The sequence below is a fragment of the Dermacentor andersoni genome, chromosome 9, assembly GCF_023375885.2.
Source record: "Dermacentor andersoni chromosome 9, qqDerAnde1_hic_scaffold, whole genome shotgun sequence".
NCBI lineage: Eukaryota > Metazoa > Arthropoda > Arachnida > Ixodida > Ixodidae > Dermacentor > Dermacentor andersoni.
The window spans coordinates 59,670,148-59,687,884 of NC_092822.1; the positions used below are offsets into that span (position 1 = coordinate 59,670,148).

A 17,737-nucleotide genomic window follows, 5' to 3' on the forward strand; every position below is an offset into this window, starting at 1 on the left:
AGTAGCTTGAGCCGTGGCTTCTCCAATCAATGATGCCGAAAATTAGCTCACACGCAGGCCTAGGTATTACAGTGGCACATAGAGTAGAGTTAGCAGTAGCGACAAATGCAGTACCAATCTTGCACGAACCCACTGGGAGTCAGTGATAAATGTTTGCGAAAACTGTTTGCTGAGAAGGTCAGCAAGATATCTATCGATAATTGTTAAGCTGTCCTTCTTTTGCGGTATAGCGAGGCAATGATGTACGTGTTGACATGCAACTACGCACCAGCGAAAGAAGAGAACGCATTGCAAGTGTGGTGTTTATTAAGATATTAAATTGTTCTTAAGGCTGGAACAACGTCCATTCGTAGGTAGCGCGCCATGGTGAGCTTGAAACCTGCAGCTGTCGAACTTTCTTTTTTTTGCGCGAGAAGAAAGGTAGGAACGTTCTCAACGAAATAGTTAACACGTAGTGGAAACGGTTGAGCGAGATAACCACATCTGCCCAGAATATTGAAGAATTCATATGTGTAATTTCTCCAGCGCAGCACAAGGATTTGACGACAGCTATAACAGAACCATACAAGGTAGTGTGGAGAATCATTGAGTCAAAGCATTCTCCGCGAAGCTGATCAGCCCTCCGGGAACATGGTGCGACGTAAATAGAGAGGAAAGTTCCATGGGACTATGCACGGCGTAAAGCGAGTGTAGGCTTAACTATTGTGCCACTGTACCACACAGTGCTTATGAGACTAATCTGCCAGTGCGAATTCGCTTAGGGATTAGTAGGAGAATAAGCCATCTAGTCTTGGTAACCACATTCAAACGGTGAAGCAATTATTATTATACAAAATCTATGCATTTACCTTCACGAAAAGGTCTCTGAAGTCTCTGTTGGTCTTGCCTTTATACAGGCCTAATGCATTACTTGCTGCTAAGTAAAGAAATACGATTTTGTTTTTAAACGCTTACAAGTTAAGCGGAACACACATAATCGTAACTCACCCGAGGCGTTGCGAACGCGATCAGATCGTTTATGTCACGGTCGCCGATGATGTCGTGGAAGGTGATGATGTACGGGTTCAGGTTGGCCTCTTCGATCTTCACGGGCTGAAGGCGCAAAAAGCCATCTTTGCCGTAGAAGTACCGGCATCGAAGCTGGCTGTCCATCTTTGGAGTCTGCGTATAGTCCCGTAAATAGTTGGTTAGCTATATATTTGTTTATAAGGTGGTATTGAAAATTCCGGCAACTTGTGTCGCTAGCTTTTGCACAATCGAGTGTCATATGAGCCGAGGGAAATGCGACGATAGGCATCCTAGCCTTTACTAGGTGAAAGTGGTGCTAGGCAAATGGTGTAATCCGTAGAACAGATACTCGGTGGCCGTCTAGAGAGGCACAATAGGCGGTAAAAGAAAGAAACGTAGTCGAGGGTAGCGGAGGTTTAGTTGGCACGACAAGAATACAAAATTTGCAGTTATACAACGGAATCAGCAGACTAAAGGCAGAGGTATCTGAATATAGCTGGGTGGTACCTTCATTTTGCAGATCGACATAAGCATTGGCTGATGATAACATTGGCGGTGATTATGGTGAAGACAATGGGACGAACGTTTTAAACGAGCGATCTCCAACTATACCGCTGTATCGTCTCGACCGAAGCCAAAGTCGTCTCACTTTTGTTCGCTGCAGTGGACTAGTTAGGTGAATTGTGCGCTTGCAAGAGTTGCTCACCCTGAGCTGTTCTCCCCGGCAGAGGCGCTTGTAGTTCTGTGCTTCCTGCGCACTGGTGAGCTGCTCGACGAACAGCTTGGTCTGGAACTGCAACGGCTTCTTGTACCGCTCACTCACGGGCACTCCGTACGTCTGCCAGTGATGTCCTACAAAAACCCATGCACAGAACAAGAAAGGGAAGGAGCGACGCATCGATCATTTCTAGGGTTCTTACCTTCGCCGGACTAACATAGATTGGTTGTTTAAAGAAGTACTAGCATGACGTTTTTTAATTTTCCATTATTTTTGCTTTAAATGAAAGTCCTGGACCTCTAAATCACGGAAGAAAATAATTCTTGCAAGCCTCACAATGCCCAAAATAATATAAGAAACCAGCTTGTCCACGAACTAGTTTCGGTTTTAATTTTCCGGAACGCATATTATAAGTATTATGTCTTTTTTTATCCTTGCCAATATTTTTGTTCAACGTATGAAGTGTGCATGCTTAAGACTGGGATACTAACAATTGTGCAGTTAGGATAACGAAAGGAGCGTCAAAGGGGCACTGAAAGCTTGTACCGTAAGCGAGAAAACAATGACGTTATGTCAGCGCCAACAAATAGTTTAGAGAAGATGGACAGGTCACATTTATGGCTCACCGGCTTTTCCCATAGAATCCAGTACGTCGTCGTGCTGTAACAGAAAAATGTGACAGGAGGAAAAAGTGAGTGATAGAAGAGCGTTACGAATTGTATACAAGCTGTTGGTGCCACGCCAAGCGACCCGCCACTGATGACATGAAACGTATGTATACTTTATTCTCGAGCCAGCCAAGCGTTTTCGTACCCCTCATAATATATCAAAGGCCAACTGGCCATTGGATCGAAATCCTTCTTTGATGACAGAAGGTGTTGTCAGAGTTGCTTAAAGAGCATATGCCGTGGTCAGATCCGCTGGAAATGGTCGCACCGCTTTGTGCTACCTTTCTGCTGTGGATTAATGAGCCAGGCAGAGGGGCTATTGGTAGTTTAAGCCGAAACTGCTATTATGTCAGATCAACTGTATGACAACGTTTTATGAAAATTGGGAATTTATATATCTTGGCGGCAAGAATTCGACAGCATGGACATCAACAATCATCAAAAACAATCATCAGTCAGAAGTTGCAGGATCTTGGAGAAATATCGATGTTTTAAACTTATTGTGTTTAGTCGACGTACTTATGTATATGGATTTGATGGCAGCGTCTAAATGGAGATATTATCATGGCCTACTGAATGAAATTTTGCTTCATTCGCTATGCTCTTGGCTCTAATGTATAGGGGTTGAATTAAAGAAGTTTACCAGCATCTGTCCTTGCGAGACAAGGGCTCATCGACACCTGATGACGTCCTCCCAATCTCAACTCATAAGCGGCTCAGGCGCAAAGTTTGTCGGCTATGTATGCCAAGTTAACCCCGCCTGCTGCAACACCACTAAAACTAAAGCCACTAAAACAACCCTCACCATCACCACCAGAGAATGAAACCAAGTTGAAAAAAAAGATACATAAAAATAGTTTAGGAGTTGCTGCCCCTGAGGCTACGCCGCCTCGCACGGTTCAAGGACTTGAGCTTTTCGGTGGACGGCGAACTAGCACGCCAGTCTCCTACTTAGGCGACTTCTGTCGCCTCGATAATTCCCTTGCTGACCATCGTGTTACTCCTACCAATCAACGCATTTATCAAACAAAGGTGGCCACGGATTGCAGCCCTTACCAAATATTTACGCCAGAGGCGAAATAGGATACACTTGGCAACCTGGCGGCTCAAATGGACAAACACGGAGCTCATATTGGAGTAACGAAGTACATTCTACCTCACGGTTGGTGCAAATTTTCAGTAGCCGCGTAATCATGAGCACGAGCACACTGCTGTAGCAGCACCAGCAGTGAAAAAGGTCATCCGTGGGTCGGCGTTTGTCTGGTTGAGCCCCACCAGGTGGCGCCACCAATCCGGCCGCTCTCGTTTACGCCCCCGCTCAACCGGCAAAGAGCCCGCGCTTTCCGAACTACCGGGCGCACTCAGAAAATCCATATTAACAAAGTTTGAATACCGGCAGTCTCCGCTCCCCCTACCCCTATATGCTCGGTACTTGCAGTACGTGATAGCAGGTAATTTAACGAGTGTACTTCACCATTTGCGGTTTGCGGCCCGGTGCGTGTTTTTGACTCTGAACTTCCACGGACAGATTCCTTAAAAACCCGAACTTGATAAGTCTGAGCATACGACGCACCTTCTTTATGAGTAAATCAAGGTACTTCGTGAGATCCTCTGTGGGGATTGACGGCGGCTTCTCGTTTGCCACCTTGTCTATGGCTCTCTCCACCCACTCCACGGAGCGGTCGTAGTAACCGTTGTGCACTGCCACTTGGCCCATGAAAAAGCAGTCCCGAGCTGCGCGGGAAAACAGGGGTAATCTTAGTTTAGTAATGCACATCCTACTAAATGCTTTAAATGTTTCACTATATATCTGTAGGGCGTAGATGCATGTGTTCATACTACAGATTCAATAGTGATACGCATCACACATATCGCTTACGAGTCTTCACCTAATTCTGCACTCAAAATGTGACCAAATAAAGAATGTCTTTTCGGTTACAAGCCCTGTGTTCTTATGTAGAAACGCGTCGTGACTGACTGTACGCTGAATTGAAATTTAACTAATCTAATTATAAATATTCACTAGAAATCTCACAGAAGAATAATCCTAAAAACGCGAATTTATGCTTGTCCAGTGCAAAACACCTTAGAATGAAACTAAGTTGGCCACATTTAATGACAGTAGAGCATAATTCATGACTCAAGAGGATAAATGTTATATTAACGTGACGTGCGGCTTGGAGCCACCTTATCATTTGGCCGCTCGCCGATCTTTCTACGTTACCCATTTCACAGCTCGGAGGAATGAATTGGACAGAATCACAATAAGCTCACGCTGTTAGCTGATCTTTAAAACAATGTATTACCATCCACTCGATTGTAGCACGAGGCTAGAAAGTGATAATTCTTTTGCAGCTTCGTGCTACAGTCTGGTAGAAAACAATTTTTCGCTGTCATCAGTTTTTTTTTTTTCGCACCTTGTGGGTGAATTCATTTTCCGTATTCTTTGTCCCTGTGGTTCGAGTTGCAGATTAATTCAGCCTCGCTCTGCGACCTACTGGCCTCCTGATTAGTCCAGACGGTAGAGCGCCCACCCCTGATAGGCGTTGGCCGCTGGTTGAATCCTCCGGACCAGGAATAATTTATGAACAGTGAAGTTTACTTTCAGAGAACCCGCACAGGTTCCCTTTCCAGCGTCGTGCTACAGTACAATGTGACAATATGCCCTTTCCTGAACCTTCCTCCACCTTATGGGCTTCCGATGAACTGATCTGCCTTATATTGCGCAGGCTTTCTGTAACGGTCACCGCTTCATTTGCCGCGGGCTCACCAGTGAGCGGAATGCGGCCGGGCACTGTGCGGTTCCGTGGACCTGACGTAATGGTCAGGTGACCGTTGACGAGGTTTAACATGTCCAGGAGGTAAGTGTCTTGGAGGCGCGCGAGTGACACGGCGATGCCGTTGAAGTCCTCTTCCCACGGCAGCAGTCTGTTGGCCCGCATCGCGGTTATGTTAGGTAGAGGGTCTGGGACAGAGAGGAAATGGAACGAAAGAAATATGAAGGCATTCAAAGAGTAGGCAGGCAGGACAAGCATTGTAGGACTGTTATATTTTGCACGAAGTGAAATATATACTACGAATGCTTTTAAATAATGGGGTTAGAGTGGCTTTTCACACTAAACAAAGTGTTCAAACAATGATCCGCACTGCTCTCTCTCTCACTCACACACACGCACATCCATCAACACCCCCCCCCCCCACACACGCGCGCATGCGCACATGCACAGGCACGCCCCCCCCCCCCCCCCCACAATGACACATGCACGCACACACACACACACATGAACGTGCGCGCACTCGCATACACATCAAGAATATTAGGCAGTGATGCCACAAATCAAACCTCCTCGCCATATGTGTAAGGGAAACATGAAAAAGTTGATCAATACATGAAACGTAGCATGGGTTCCAGCTTGCTTATACAAAGCTCATAATACAAGGTCTTCACTGCTGTAAGTGCGATCAAATGCGGCAGCCACTCTGAGGATCGTTATAACGATGATCTGCTGTACTCAAGGGCAGCACGTTCCGCACCTGATGCGCGCAGTTCGTTTATCTGCGACTCGACGAAGCCCAGGTCAACGATCATCCTCTTCATCAGGTGGAAGGCATGGACGGGGTGTTTCATGTAGTCAGCGACCTCGGCATGAGTTTCCAGATCATGGTAAGGCTGTCTTGTCGTCACAAAACTGCGTGCCAAACATATCAATGCTTTTCACGAATCCACATGAGATGCAGCAAGAAGTGGCAAAAGAACAAGTACGCTGTAGTCATTTCCTCATCGGTATTGACAAGCGCAACACGCCAATACTCGAAAGTGATGTCCCGTGTGAAGTAAGAAACATTCAAGCGATCATGCCCTTGAAGTATGCAGTCATTGATGCGTCCGCCAACATTATGCAAATTTCATCCCCTTTTGAACAAGGCGCACACTATGCACTAACCACGCCACTTCAATACATTTGCGGACAAGCTACAGTTTTCTAATACGTCGCAAATACAGCCTTGTGGTATCCGCTTTTAGGCAGGTTGGCTTACTACATTTAACTTGAACATGTAGGAGTGCGGCTTGCGGGTGGACATGCGAAATGTTGTGAGAAATTGACATAACGCTTCTCCTGTCTTTGAGAAATATCCTTCAAGATGAAGGGCCCCCAAATAATATGTAAAGGGACATCCCAGTTCGCGAAAAAGGAAACGTAAGGCAGACCACACTGTTTACGATAGCGCTAGTATTGAAATCTAGCAGTCATACACGAGAATTTTGAGCCACAGGGACACTGTTTCGGTTTCGTATATGCCTTGTAGAAGTATTTCTCAAAATCAGTAACTAATGAAGGTTCCACAAATAGTTGCGCTCGGACCCAACTCCACTACATTTTTTATTCCAGACCAATTAAAAGTATAACAATGCTTTCATATATGCATTGTTGTGGTCAAGCTTATCTGGTGTTACGTATGCTGTGCATTAATATCCTTTCACTAGTGGTAAACAAATGTTCCCTAGTTGACGGCTGATGAATTTCACTCTGAATAGTCTACTATATCCATTGATGTGTTCAGGCGCAGCCCATCTTTGCTCAGTTGTGATGCATAAGAAGGAGACTTGCGTGATCATAAGTTGAGTGGTCGAGCGACAGGAGCGATGCCGAATGTAACCTGGACTGTGCCGAAATTTGAGCCCCTTCTCAAGAAAATAATGCCCACCTTTGGCCCACACCATAAGCATACAAATGACTTGTAAGTTTCGATATTAATTGATTTTGCGGGCCGGAGAGAAGGCCTGAAATGCGGCACAACGCGCCCGGTCACACAAAGAACTCTGTCGGCCGGAACGACGTGGTGGCAGCCAAAAAATCTGGGAAGAGATCAATCCGAGCAATTGTCGTTGCAGGTTAACGTACCTGCACAATATATAGCGGCTTTTATGGACACAGAATATACAACACAAATTAAATTCTGGGGTCTTACGTGTCAGAACCACGATCCGATTATGAGTCACGCTGTATGGGTGACTGTGGATTAACTCTGACCTCGCGGAGTTCCTTAACGCGCACCCAATGCACCGATACCCGAGCGTTCTTCCATTTCGCGCCTATGTGAATGCGGCCGCAGCGGCCGGTATTCAACTAACTGCCTCGAGCTCACTCAGCAGCCACTGCGTTACCGCGGCCGGCGCAGATAAAGGACAGATAGGCAAAGCGCTAGACTGCAATAAACACGATTAGCTCAAGCAATCTTGGTGACCAGCTGTCACCACACCGTTTCGAAGAGTATCCCAATAAAAATAATTGTTATCATCATCACTGAAACAGAAACAGGACTTTTCTGACGCGATCCTATCTTGGTTTCGCCTGCATCAAAGGGCGCTGGCTCCATCATCATCATTCATTAATTCATTCATTCAGCTGGGGCAAAACTCGCGATACAAAAAAGTGCTTACCTGAGGATGTTCGAGTGTAGCGTAATGAGGCGTTCCGCGTAGGCCAGAAGCATGAGCCTTACTTCTTTCTCGTGCTCGACCAGATCCAAGAGGTTGGAAACCGAGGAGTAAAAGTCCCGCTGGTGTTGTCCGGCGCTGCACAATGGCAGCGCCACTAAAACTGCGATGGCCAACAGAGCACCTGCAGCACGATGTCGGCTGCAAAAAGAGAGATAGCTTTTTTGAAGAGAAAGCAAGCGCCGTTTTAAAGCGTAAATTCGATGCTCACGGAGATTCCCGAAACGATAGAGTCAGAACGACGGATAGTTCAAGCCTAAGATACATAGAACTTGCACATGCATGTCAACATCCCCACGTGTGTGGGTGTTATACGTAGTCAAAAGAAAAGACACATCGTTTTGTACCAAGAACAAAAAAAAAAATACTCGAGTATACTTATGGAAATAGTGTTCGACAAGGACCATGTGACCGATCTACGGTGACATCACAAGACCGGGCCTTAAAAGACACTCCACCACACTTCTTCGTCAGTGAGCGCAGCGGAATCACAGGTATCACGTCATTGACCAACAAATTCTCGTTGTTGACACAAGCTTCCCTGTTTCTGACCACCGAAGTGACCATTGCTGCGCGAACTTGTCCTGCAGCAAACAAGGGTGACGGCGAACACGGCACTTGCTGTCGGCCCATCCCCGGCTTGCCCTCGGCTCTGCAGCTATGTATGCTGGACGAGGACCATGTGACCCATTGATCTGCGGTGACATTCCAAGACCGGTCCTTAAAAGACACAGCAACACCTCGTTAGTGGGAGCAGCGGAATCAAAGGGATGATACCGTTGACCAACAAACTATTGTTTTTGACACAGGCTCCCTTGTTTCTGACCCCCGCAGTGACCATTGGTACTCGAACTTGTCCAGCAGCAAACAAGGGTGACGGCGAACACCGCACATGCTGTTGGCCCATCCCCGGCTTGCCCTCCTCTGTTCTGCAGCTATGCATACTCAACGAGGACCATGTGGCCCATCGATCTATGGTGACATCACAAGACTGGTTCTTAAAAGACACTCCGTAACACTTCTTCGTCAATGGACGGAGCGGAATGCTAGAGATCATGCCGTTGACTAACAAATTCTCGTTGTTGACACAGGCTTCCCTGTTTCTGACCACCGCAGTGATCGTTGGTGCACGAACTTGTCGAGCAGCAAACAAGGGCTACGGCGAACACGGCACTTGCTGTCGGTCCATCCCCGGCTTGCCCTCTAAAACAGCCCTTCAAAGTCTGCAGTCAGCCTTACGACGCAAGCACCATGAAAAACTGGTATTTGAGACCAAAGAGGTTCTCCACCTAGCTCTCATAAACGGATATGACATCATCTTCCAATGACTTCCGGGGCACTGTGGTATCGTCGAAAATGACCTTGCTGATGATGCCATCCGTTCAGTCCATAAGGCAACCTTGACACTTCTTATACCCTTATCAAGGACAGACGCTGCGAGGGGCGCTTACTTGCTCAAACCAAGACTGAAACTTTGTGGAACATCCCGAATTTCTCCAACTGCCCTCTGCACCGGCTTGATCCTACATTGAAGCTGCAGATTCCATCGAACTTCTGCCGCCGTGATGCAAATGTACTTTGCCACCTCTAGTTAGGGGTGGCGTTTACGAAAGCCTACTAATTCCGTATTGGTATGACCGACACACTGATTTGTGACTCATGCATCTGTGAAGAGGCGATCGAGCACCTGTTGCACTTTGTATTCTCTACGATATCAAACGCGACGTCCTTAGGAGGCTCTTAAATCGATTAAATAGCAGACCATTTTCAGAGACTAAGATTCTCGGACCATGGCCCCATGCGTCGCAGGCTTACAAAGCGACGGGGGCACTGCAACACTTCATGAAATCGACTGGCCTGAGTGGGCGATCACAGGCGTGAAGTTATGGACAACCGCACGTATTCTCACTGATAGTACCTTCTTCCCTCCCTCTCCTCCCTTTTCTTCCCTTAATCTCATTCCCCTGTGTAGGGTGGCAAACAGGACGTGTGTCTGATTGGCCTTCCTAGCTTTCCTTTCTTCTTTGCCTCCTCCTCCACCTCATCTTGTTGTGAGACTTCATGTCCCAAATACAGTGTCCGGTTTCAGTTGCACGGAACTTTCCAAAAAAGTGAATTTTGTGGGGATATCTCCGTATATTGTATCAGGTTATGCGTCTTTGTGACCACTAGGAACTCGGTATCGTGTGAAATGTGGCAGATAATTAATATGCATATCTTAAATAACTGCTTAATTAGTGATTATAGAGGGAGCATAGCAATTTCGGAATCGAGGATCCAATCATTTTATTAACTCAACAAAAACTTCTCTAAACAAAATCGTCTTGGGTGCTGAGAGCCTGCAGTACTTGGCACTGCGGGCAGCCCAGTATGGCAATACCGAAAGAAATATCAAATAGTACACCCATGACGTCGATCTCTCTATCCTCTCCATTGCGAGTGCAGACCAACAGTAGCACAAGCTTTCGCTGGAGCAGGCTTCATGGCGGCCTTAAAATTTTTTAGTCGCCTGAATTGGCGGCCAAAATTGGCGGTCATGGCGGCCCTGAAATTTTTGCATGATGACGCCAGAATCGACGCTGAGCGTGCTCTATTTTATTTCCAATCTTGTGGCGGTGCCGCAGCTCGGATGATCATGTTTGCCAATAGCAGCAAATAAAGAAAGGCGTTATGGATCACAATGAAGAGAACCCTCCCCTACGACTCTCCTGAAATTCTTCATATCCTTGCCTTCCTGAATACACCCGGGGGGGGGGGGGATGTTGACAGAAGACCTAGCTACGTCACTGTTCATGACACTCGGAAACACAGTTGGTTTAGTCGACATCGTCTATGCAAAGAGCAAACGTGCAAGTCAGTCAAGCAGCCTTTTTCTCGGATGGTGTGCTGACCACCTGCGATGTGCCCTCGCGTCGCGGCTGCCCATCCCGCAGTGGCTTCGTACTAGGCGCTCCTTTGGAGAACCGGCACGATTTCCAGATGATATTCAATTGGTAACTATTTCGTGTGAGAAACAAATTGTAGCCGATTTCTTTTACGCCGTGAGCCTGGATGCAAGCGAACGCTTCATCCAGTGTGATCAGACAGCCAGAAACTGGTCCGCCGGTGGTGTCTCTGTGGGAGAAACGTCAGAGAACGTCACACGCCAGCCGCGCGGTCATTGCCTTTGGCTAAATGGCGGTATGGTTGTCGGTCGACAAACCCCTGCCCAGCTTGTCGCACGCCGGGCGTGCCATCCGGCGTTACGGCACGGCAAAACATCTTGAATCCGACTGCCGGTCTGATGCGTCGCGCACCGCATCAGATGCCGAATCGTACCCTGTTTTTCCTGCTTGATGCGGTCGCTTTGATTGGTCTCCGGCATGACATGGCATGACAAGAAATTTGAGTCCTGAGGGATTGAGATCTTGGGGAGCCATAACCGAAGGCTCCCGAAGATCAAGTCGGTGGCTCCGCCCACGATGGGACCGAGAGATCAAGTCCAGCTGCAATGTCATGGGCCTTCTGGACAGCCTGTTGTTGAATGTGGAGATTGCTGCTCTTGAGATATTCCTGCCATTGTTCTTTCGTGATGGGTGGAGAGGCGTTAAGGGCTGGGCACAGCCAGAGCATGTGGTCAAAAGAGGCTGAGTCATGACTACCTTTGGGGCACGGCTGTGAGTGTTCAGGATCTATCGTGTTAAGGGACCGAGGAGTGGGATACGAACGGGTTTGCAGGAGTCTGAGTGTGCTAGACTGAGGTTTGTTCAATTTGGGGTGAGGGGGTGGAAATGTCCTCCTGCCTAGTCGATAATGGGAAACAATTTCGTGGAAAGCACATAATGGATCTTTGTGGATGTTGACCTCGTTCCAAGCCTGGCTACCCGCGACAGCGCGGTGCGCGATATCGCGCGCTCTTCGGTGAGTATGCTCGTTAGGAGTACATCCAAGCGGGTTAATTGAGCTATCTAGATGGGCTGGGAACCACGAGATTTGGTATCCTCCTTCGTTGCTCTGCCTAGTCCTTTGAAGTGCTTTAATCACAATACTATTCGCCTGTTCAGATATGAGGGTGGACGAGAAGGATCTAACCGCCGTGGCGAGTCCGAGAAGATGATAGCGGGAACTTTTCAGCTGTGAAAAGCCAGAGCGATCGCCGCTTCCTCCACCACATGGGCAAACTTCGTATAAACAAAGGCTGCATTGACCAGGTTCTACCGCATCTACTGTCTGCCGTCTACCCGTCTACCACCGAGACAGCGAACTTATCCCCACTGTCATATCAGGCAGCATCGACAAAGAGGGCATCTAGTTGCTGCTGATTGATCCTTTTAAGGATGGACTTGGCTCTCGCGAATCTTCTACCCTCGTTATGCACTGGGTGCATGTTTCGCGGAAAAGGGTCAACCATGATGCGAGTTCTGGTTTCCCGGGAGGAGCTAACTTGATTCGCCGGTTCACGTCTGGGTTGGATTCCCGCTTCATCTAAAATTTTAATCTCTGGCTTAGTGGATGAAAGCCTCATTATCTGAGCCTCTGTGTGAGCTTCTATTAGCTCATCGATGGTGTTATAGAGTCCTAGCTCCAGCAGATTCTCAGTGCTTGTGGACTGCGGAAGGCTGAGCACGCGCTTGAGGCCGGTTCTGATGAGGGAGCCGAGCTTGGCTTTTTCCACTTTACCCCAATTAAGGTACGGCGCGATGTAGGTGACATGACTCAGGAAGAATGCCGCGAAAAACAGCTCCGACACCCATCCTCACGCATAGCAGGTTCCACGGCGAGCGTTTTTCTTCAAGTGATGCCGTATCCTTACAAAATAGGTCGGCAGCCTTTTGAGCGACCCGAATGCAGTCCAGGGGCAGGTGTCGGAATACAAAAAGCTTTCATATCTCTCGGAGCTGCTAGCCTGTATGCCTCTGCGAACTACAGATGCGAGCAGCATGTGGCGTCTTCTTACACAGAAAGTCACCCTTCTTGGTATTGCCGGCGTCCCCCGATTAACGAGCGTGATAGGTGTCGACAGGTGTCACGTGATGAGGACGCTTCGCAGTGCCCACCCGTTGCAAGGGCTACACCAGAACAATTATCATAATGATCAGAGAGTGCTGACCGACAGCAAAGCAACTCTTTCGAGTTCCACTCGAACATCTATGGAGCGAAGTAGGATGCCAAGTCGATCAGCGGCTCAGCGAAAGTGAGTTAAATTCCCATTGTATTTTACGTTTAATGTTCTTGAGCAAAGCTTCGCCACAGTATACTAAATCGAAGAGCATCGCACCACGTTCATAACGCCGGAAGCGTGACTGAGTAATTAATTTAGGAATACGAACGAGCAGAGCCAAAATGGTTTAAGTTGCTTATTGGTTTGTAAATGCTGCTTCTTATTCGAATGCGTCGACTTGGACATAAAATTCTTGTTTTTTCTTGCTTTGCCGAAGAATGAACTTATGCGCCTTATTTGCGCCTCACTCATGCCTCCCCCCGCCCAGCTCACATTTAAAAAAAAAAAAAAGACAGTCTTGGCCTAGCTATTGGACCTTTCTTGCTGAAAGATAATGTTTGTCTTCTTCCCCTCCAAAGGTTCTGTCTGGGATCGCCACTGCGTCTTACACTTCCTTGCATAGGAATATGTTTGCGTTCCCCTTCCAAAATAAAATATATGTGCCTATTTCTGAGACTACCACAGCGTGCATGTAATATGCTGCGTCTCGTGTTTTTTCACTCGAGATCCCACTTCTCTAAACACTCAAGCAACCGTATCATAGCTCATAATAGGCTAAGGTCGCTAGCGTCATTTGAGGCAAATAGTATCTACCGTGCGCAGCTAGTTGCAGCCTCCAAGATGTGTGCACCGCGGGTAAAAGAAGTTCTCCGAGGCGGTGACCCTGTTCCTTGCTGCTCGCTTTTTGTTTCAGTTTTAACCAGTTTGTTTACATTGTGCCTGGGCTTAGTTGCTCAGGAATGCAGCGAGAAGAAGCGTAGCGACCTACGAGCCCATTGAAACCAGGTACGAAGCCTTTTTTGCCTTTTCCCTTGGAGTGTCTCCAATCGCTACGGCGGTAGGCAACCGAGAACGGCGGCTCGAGCCCTGTGACCGCCAGCGCGTTTTGAGGCACATAAGTGCAATGCAGGAACGCGTCCAAGACTGCCAACACACACCATGTGCATGACATCATGAAGCCGGCACGGCTACTCCTTGGACACTAAGGCGCTGACTGCCCCCTGGGGTGACCATGGTGGAACCCAGCGAAGGTGAAAGCGAGAACTCGTCTTGATGAAACACTCAATCAGGAAAACGACAGTACTTCAAACCATGACCTAAGCGATTATGAAGTCATTGAGTGTGATGAAGAACCTTTCAAATTCGTGACCTACAAAAAGAAAAGAAGGAATCCTGGTGGTGTTCCGACCGTCAGAAGGACACAATTTTTGGCAAGTGAATCTAAATTGTGCTGCATCAGAAATTGCCTCGGCAGCAAAGGGAAAGTGCAAACGTTCTGAATAAACGGAGATGGCAGTTTTACAGTGAGTGTTACCTCAGTGGCATCTGCGAAAAGCCTGCTTTTACTGCACGAAGTCGCAGGACTAGGAGTTAAGCCCTACATACCGGCTTCGTACACTCAAAATGTCGGAATGATCTGTCACGTGCCATTTTAGTACACTGAAGGACAACGTTTCGAGTTTTTGAAAGATTTTGTAGTAATATCAGCCCACCTAGAAGCAAGATACTACCGTCTGGAGGATGGTACAGTTTAATCCCGCTCTTTGCACAGTGTAATACTAGGCATCAGAGATGATAAAGCAATGCCTCAGAGAATCCACTTGGGCTTCACCAGCCACCCGGTGGAAGAATACCTATGTCCTACCTTGAGGTGTTATAACTGTCAGAGGTTCGGACACTTGGCAGAATACTGTCGTGGAACACGTCGATCTAAAATCTGCTCCGAGGACCATGAGCATACTCAATACAAGTCTACGCGACAGCCTAAATGTGCAAATTGTGCGAGTAATCACACGGCTGCCTTCTCAGGATGTCCGCAGATCAAAGCCGCTTCCATGCTACGCAAACATTATTATTATTATTATTATTATTATTATTAATTTTTGATATGGAAACATACAACCACACAAAGAAAACAGGAGGGGAGCAAGCTGACAATGCCTGCCTACTCTTTCGGGAGGAGGGAATGAAAAGAGGAGAAGAGGTGAAAAAGATAGGAAACAAAGACATTGGAAAGAAAATAGGAAATAAACAAATGACAGAGGCGCGAACAAAAGAATGTAGGAACACGGAAAAGATATCTATAAACGGGAAGCCAAATCAGTTTTCTGCATGAAAGTTACCAAGGCTCCATGGGCCGGGTCACGCTGAGCATTACTATTGAGCATTGAGCAATAGCATCCTACGTATTTCTATTGATAATTTGGTAAAAGTTTTTACATCACAGGATCAAACATTATCATATGCGGGGACTTTAGCGTCCACAACGTAACAAAGGGGAGTAATCACTGTGATGCCCGTGGGAATATGGTTCAATGCTGCACGGTAATATGCAATCTCAGTATTGAATGATGGATGTGTGATATTTATGCGTGGATATAGCTGCGCCAGTTGCATAGACGTAACAATGTGTTCTAATGATCTTGTTACCAATGCTGGGTGGACGAAAGACTCAGAAACACGTGGAAGCGATCACTTCATAATTCTTATGACATCCGCGTTTAAAATGTACTGTGAAACGAAGATACGTGGATATAAAAAACTGCATCTCTTTCGTCAACACTTGTCCAGTCGAGTGGATTGTGAAGTTTATGTAGAGAAACTCACATCAGCGATACAAGAAACAATGGAAATGTGTACGAAACAAGTGCCCATTACTGACGAGTGCACATCATTTGGAGAATATGAACAATTGAGAGCTGTTAGAAGAAAAGCAGAAAGAGCTTATCACCAGAGTGGAAATATAGAAAAGTATAGAAATTTGCAGCAAATCCAATCAGTCATGCGGAGACAACTACAAAAATTATGGAAAAAAGGTGGCGTGAATATTGCGATACGTTGGCTCCACTGACACCAGTTTCACGAGTATGGAGGACTGCTCGTGCATTAAGCGGCCCTCTTGTTCAAACACAACCATTTGTGATCTGGCAATAGCCAAAGGTACTTCACAGTTAGTGATAAATGAGAAATTCTGCAAGGTTATAACTAGAACAAGCGTATCTGTTACAAGTGCTGAGTTTGAATGTTCAGTTGAAATGGCAAAAGAAAAAGCTCTTGTGTGGTTTCAGTCAACCCACGCACAATTAGACTACGAATTCTCTATGATTGAGCTAAAATGTGCGCTTGCGGCTTGTAAAACAAAGAGTGCTGTAGGTCCAGATTACATTACATACGGTATGTTGCAAGACATGGAACCTAGCGGTCCCTTGGCACTTTTGGAATTACTCAATGGCTTGTGGAAGAAGGAGTCTGTCGCCGATCCTTGGAAAACGACACGTGTGGTACCGATATTGCAGCCTGGCGAAACACCGCTTTCTCTTCAATCTTTTCGTCGTGTGAGTCTGACGAGCTATTTATGCAAAGTGTTTATGAAAGGTCATGGAGAAAATGATTGACACTAGGTTACAATGGTGCTTTAAGCAAACGGAAGCCCTTCCCGATTACACGAAAGGATTTCTAAGGTGGCAATGCACCATGGATGCAATTTTGGACATTGTTACCTATGTTGAACACGAACGAGCCAGGGGAAATGTCACAATACCGGTTTTTGTTAGACAATCACCGAGCCTTCGACACAGAGAGCCATGCTCATGTACTGTGTGGCCTGCTAGAACTGGGAGTCTTTGGAAGGGCGCTACGGTGGTAATCGAACTTCTTGAATGGCAGATCAATATTTGTTCAAACAAGCGGAGGAAAAAGTTCCTCCCATAATATTATTGAAGGAGTCGCACAAGGCAGTGTCTTAAGTTCGTTTGTCTTTAATTTTGTGATGGCGGATTTACTGCGGATATTTCCACCTGCACTACTCTACATATATGCGGATGATGTTTGTATTTGGGCCTCTGGTTCAAGCACCAGCCTTGTTCAATCAACTTTGCTGGAAGGCCCAAACATTGTGCACAAATTCTTAAAGGAAAGAGGAATGGAAGTGTCTTACAGTAAGATGACTGTGTTGCCTTTCACCAGAGGATATCTAAAGGATTTTCAGCTGTGCCATGAGGGACAATCTTTTGGCACAGTGAAACAACACAAATTTCTGGGAGTTATACTAAAGGGGCAACATTCTTGGAATTTTCACAGTAAAGCCCTCGAAGAACAAACATGCTCAATAATAAATGTTCTCCACCGCGTAGCAGGCACGACATGGGGAGGGTTGGTTTCATCTTTACTAAAGTACATAACCCACTTATACAGCAAGAGATAGCACATTCTTCAGCTGTTCTGCGTGGAATCTCCCGTTCATCGAGATATGTTTATGTTAGCAGCACAACAACTGCCATTAAACCAACTGTACTTTCGATACCGTGGCTATATTCAAACGTATACAGATGGTTCTTGCCAAACAAACTATTCTACAGCTGCCTTTGTCATTCCAGAATGGAACCAAATACAAACGTTTAAACTATCTCACACGATGTCATAACAACAGAAGAGCTTCTTGCATTATTGTCTTTGTTACGCTATATAAATTCAATGCAAAAAGGGGAATAATGGTTCATCCTTTGTGACTCACAGGCAGCTTTGTTTTCACTTCATAGTGACATCAGCAATTCGCAAAACATGGTGTTAGTTCACCAGACACTAAAGGAACTCGCAAAAGCAAAATCGCGCAATAATGTTCCAATGGGTACCTGGCCACTGCA

The 17,737-nt window shown here is 46.6% G+C and overlaps 1 protein-coding gene across 1 annotated transcript in view; it reads right to left on the minus strand.

The window, feature by feature from the left end:
- The window catches only part of LOC126528086 (prolyl 4-hydroxylase subunit alpha-2-like), a 38,045-nt gene that overhangs the window by 12,026 nt on the left and 8,282 nt on the right, over positions 1–17,737 (minus strand). Inside the window, exons 3-9 of the mRNA XM_050175949.3 lie at positions 7,838–8,035; positions 5,929–6,083; positions 5,165–5,359; positions 3,968–4,128; positions 2,353–2,386; positions 1,715–1,860; positions 988–1,161 (exon numbers count right to left, since the gene is read on the minus strand). Of these exons, the coding sequence (XP_050031906.1) occupies positions 988–1,161; positions 1,715–1,860; positions 2,353–2,386; positions 3,968–4,128; positions 5,165–5,359; positions 5,929–6,083; positions 7,838–8,035 (1,063 nt within the window). The remainder of the gene's footprint in view (positions 1–987; positions 1,162–1,714; positions 1,861–2,352; positions 2,387–3,967; positions 4,129–5,164; positions 5,360–5,928; positions 6,084–7,837; positions 8,036–17,737) is intronic.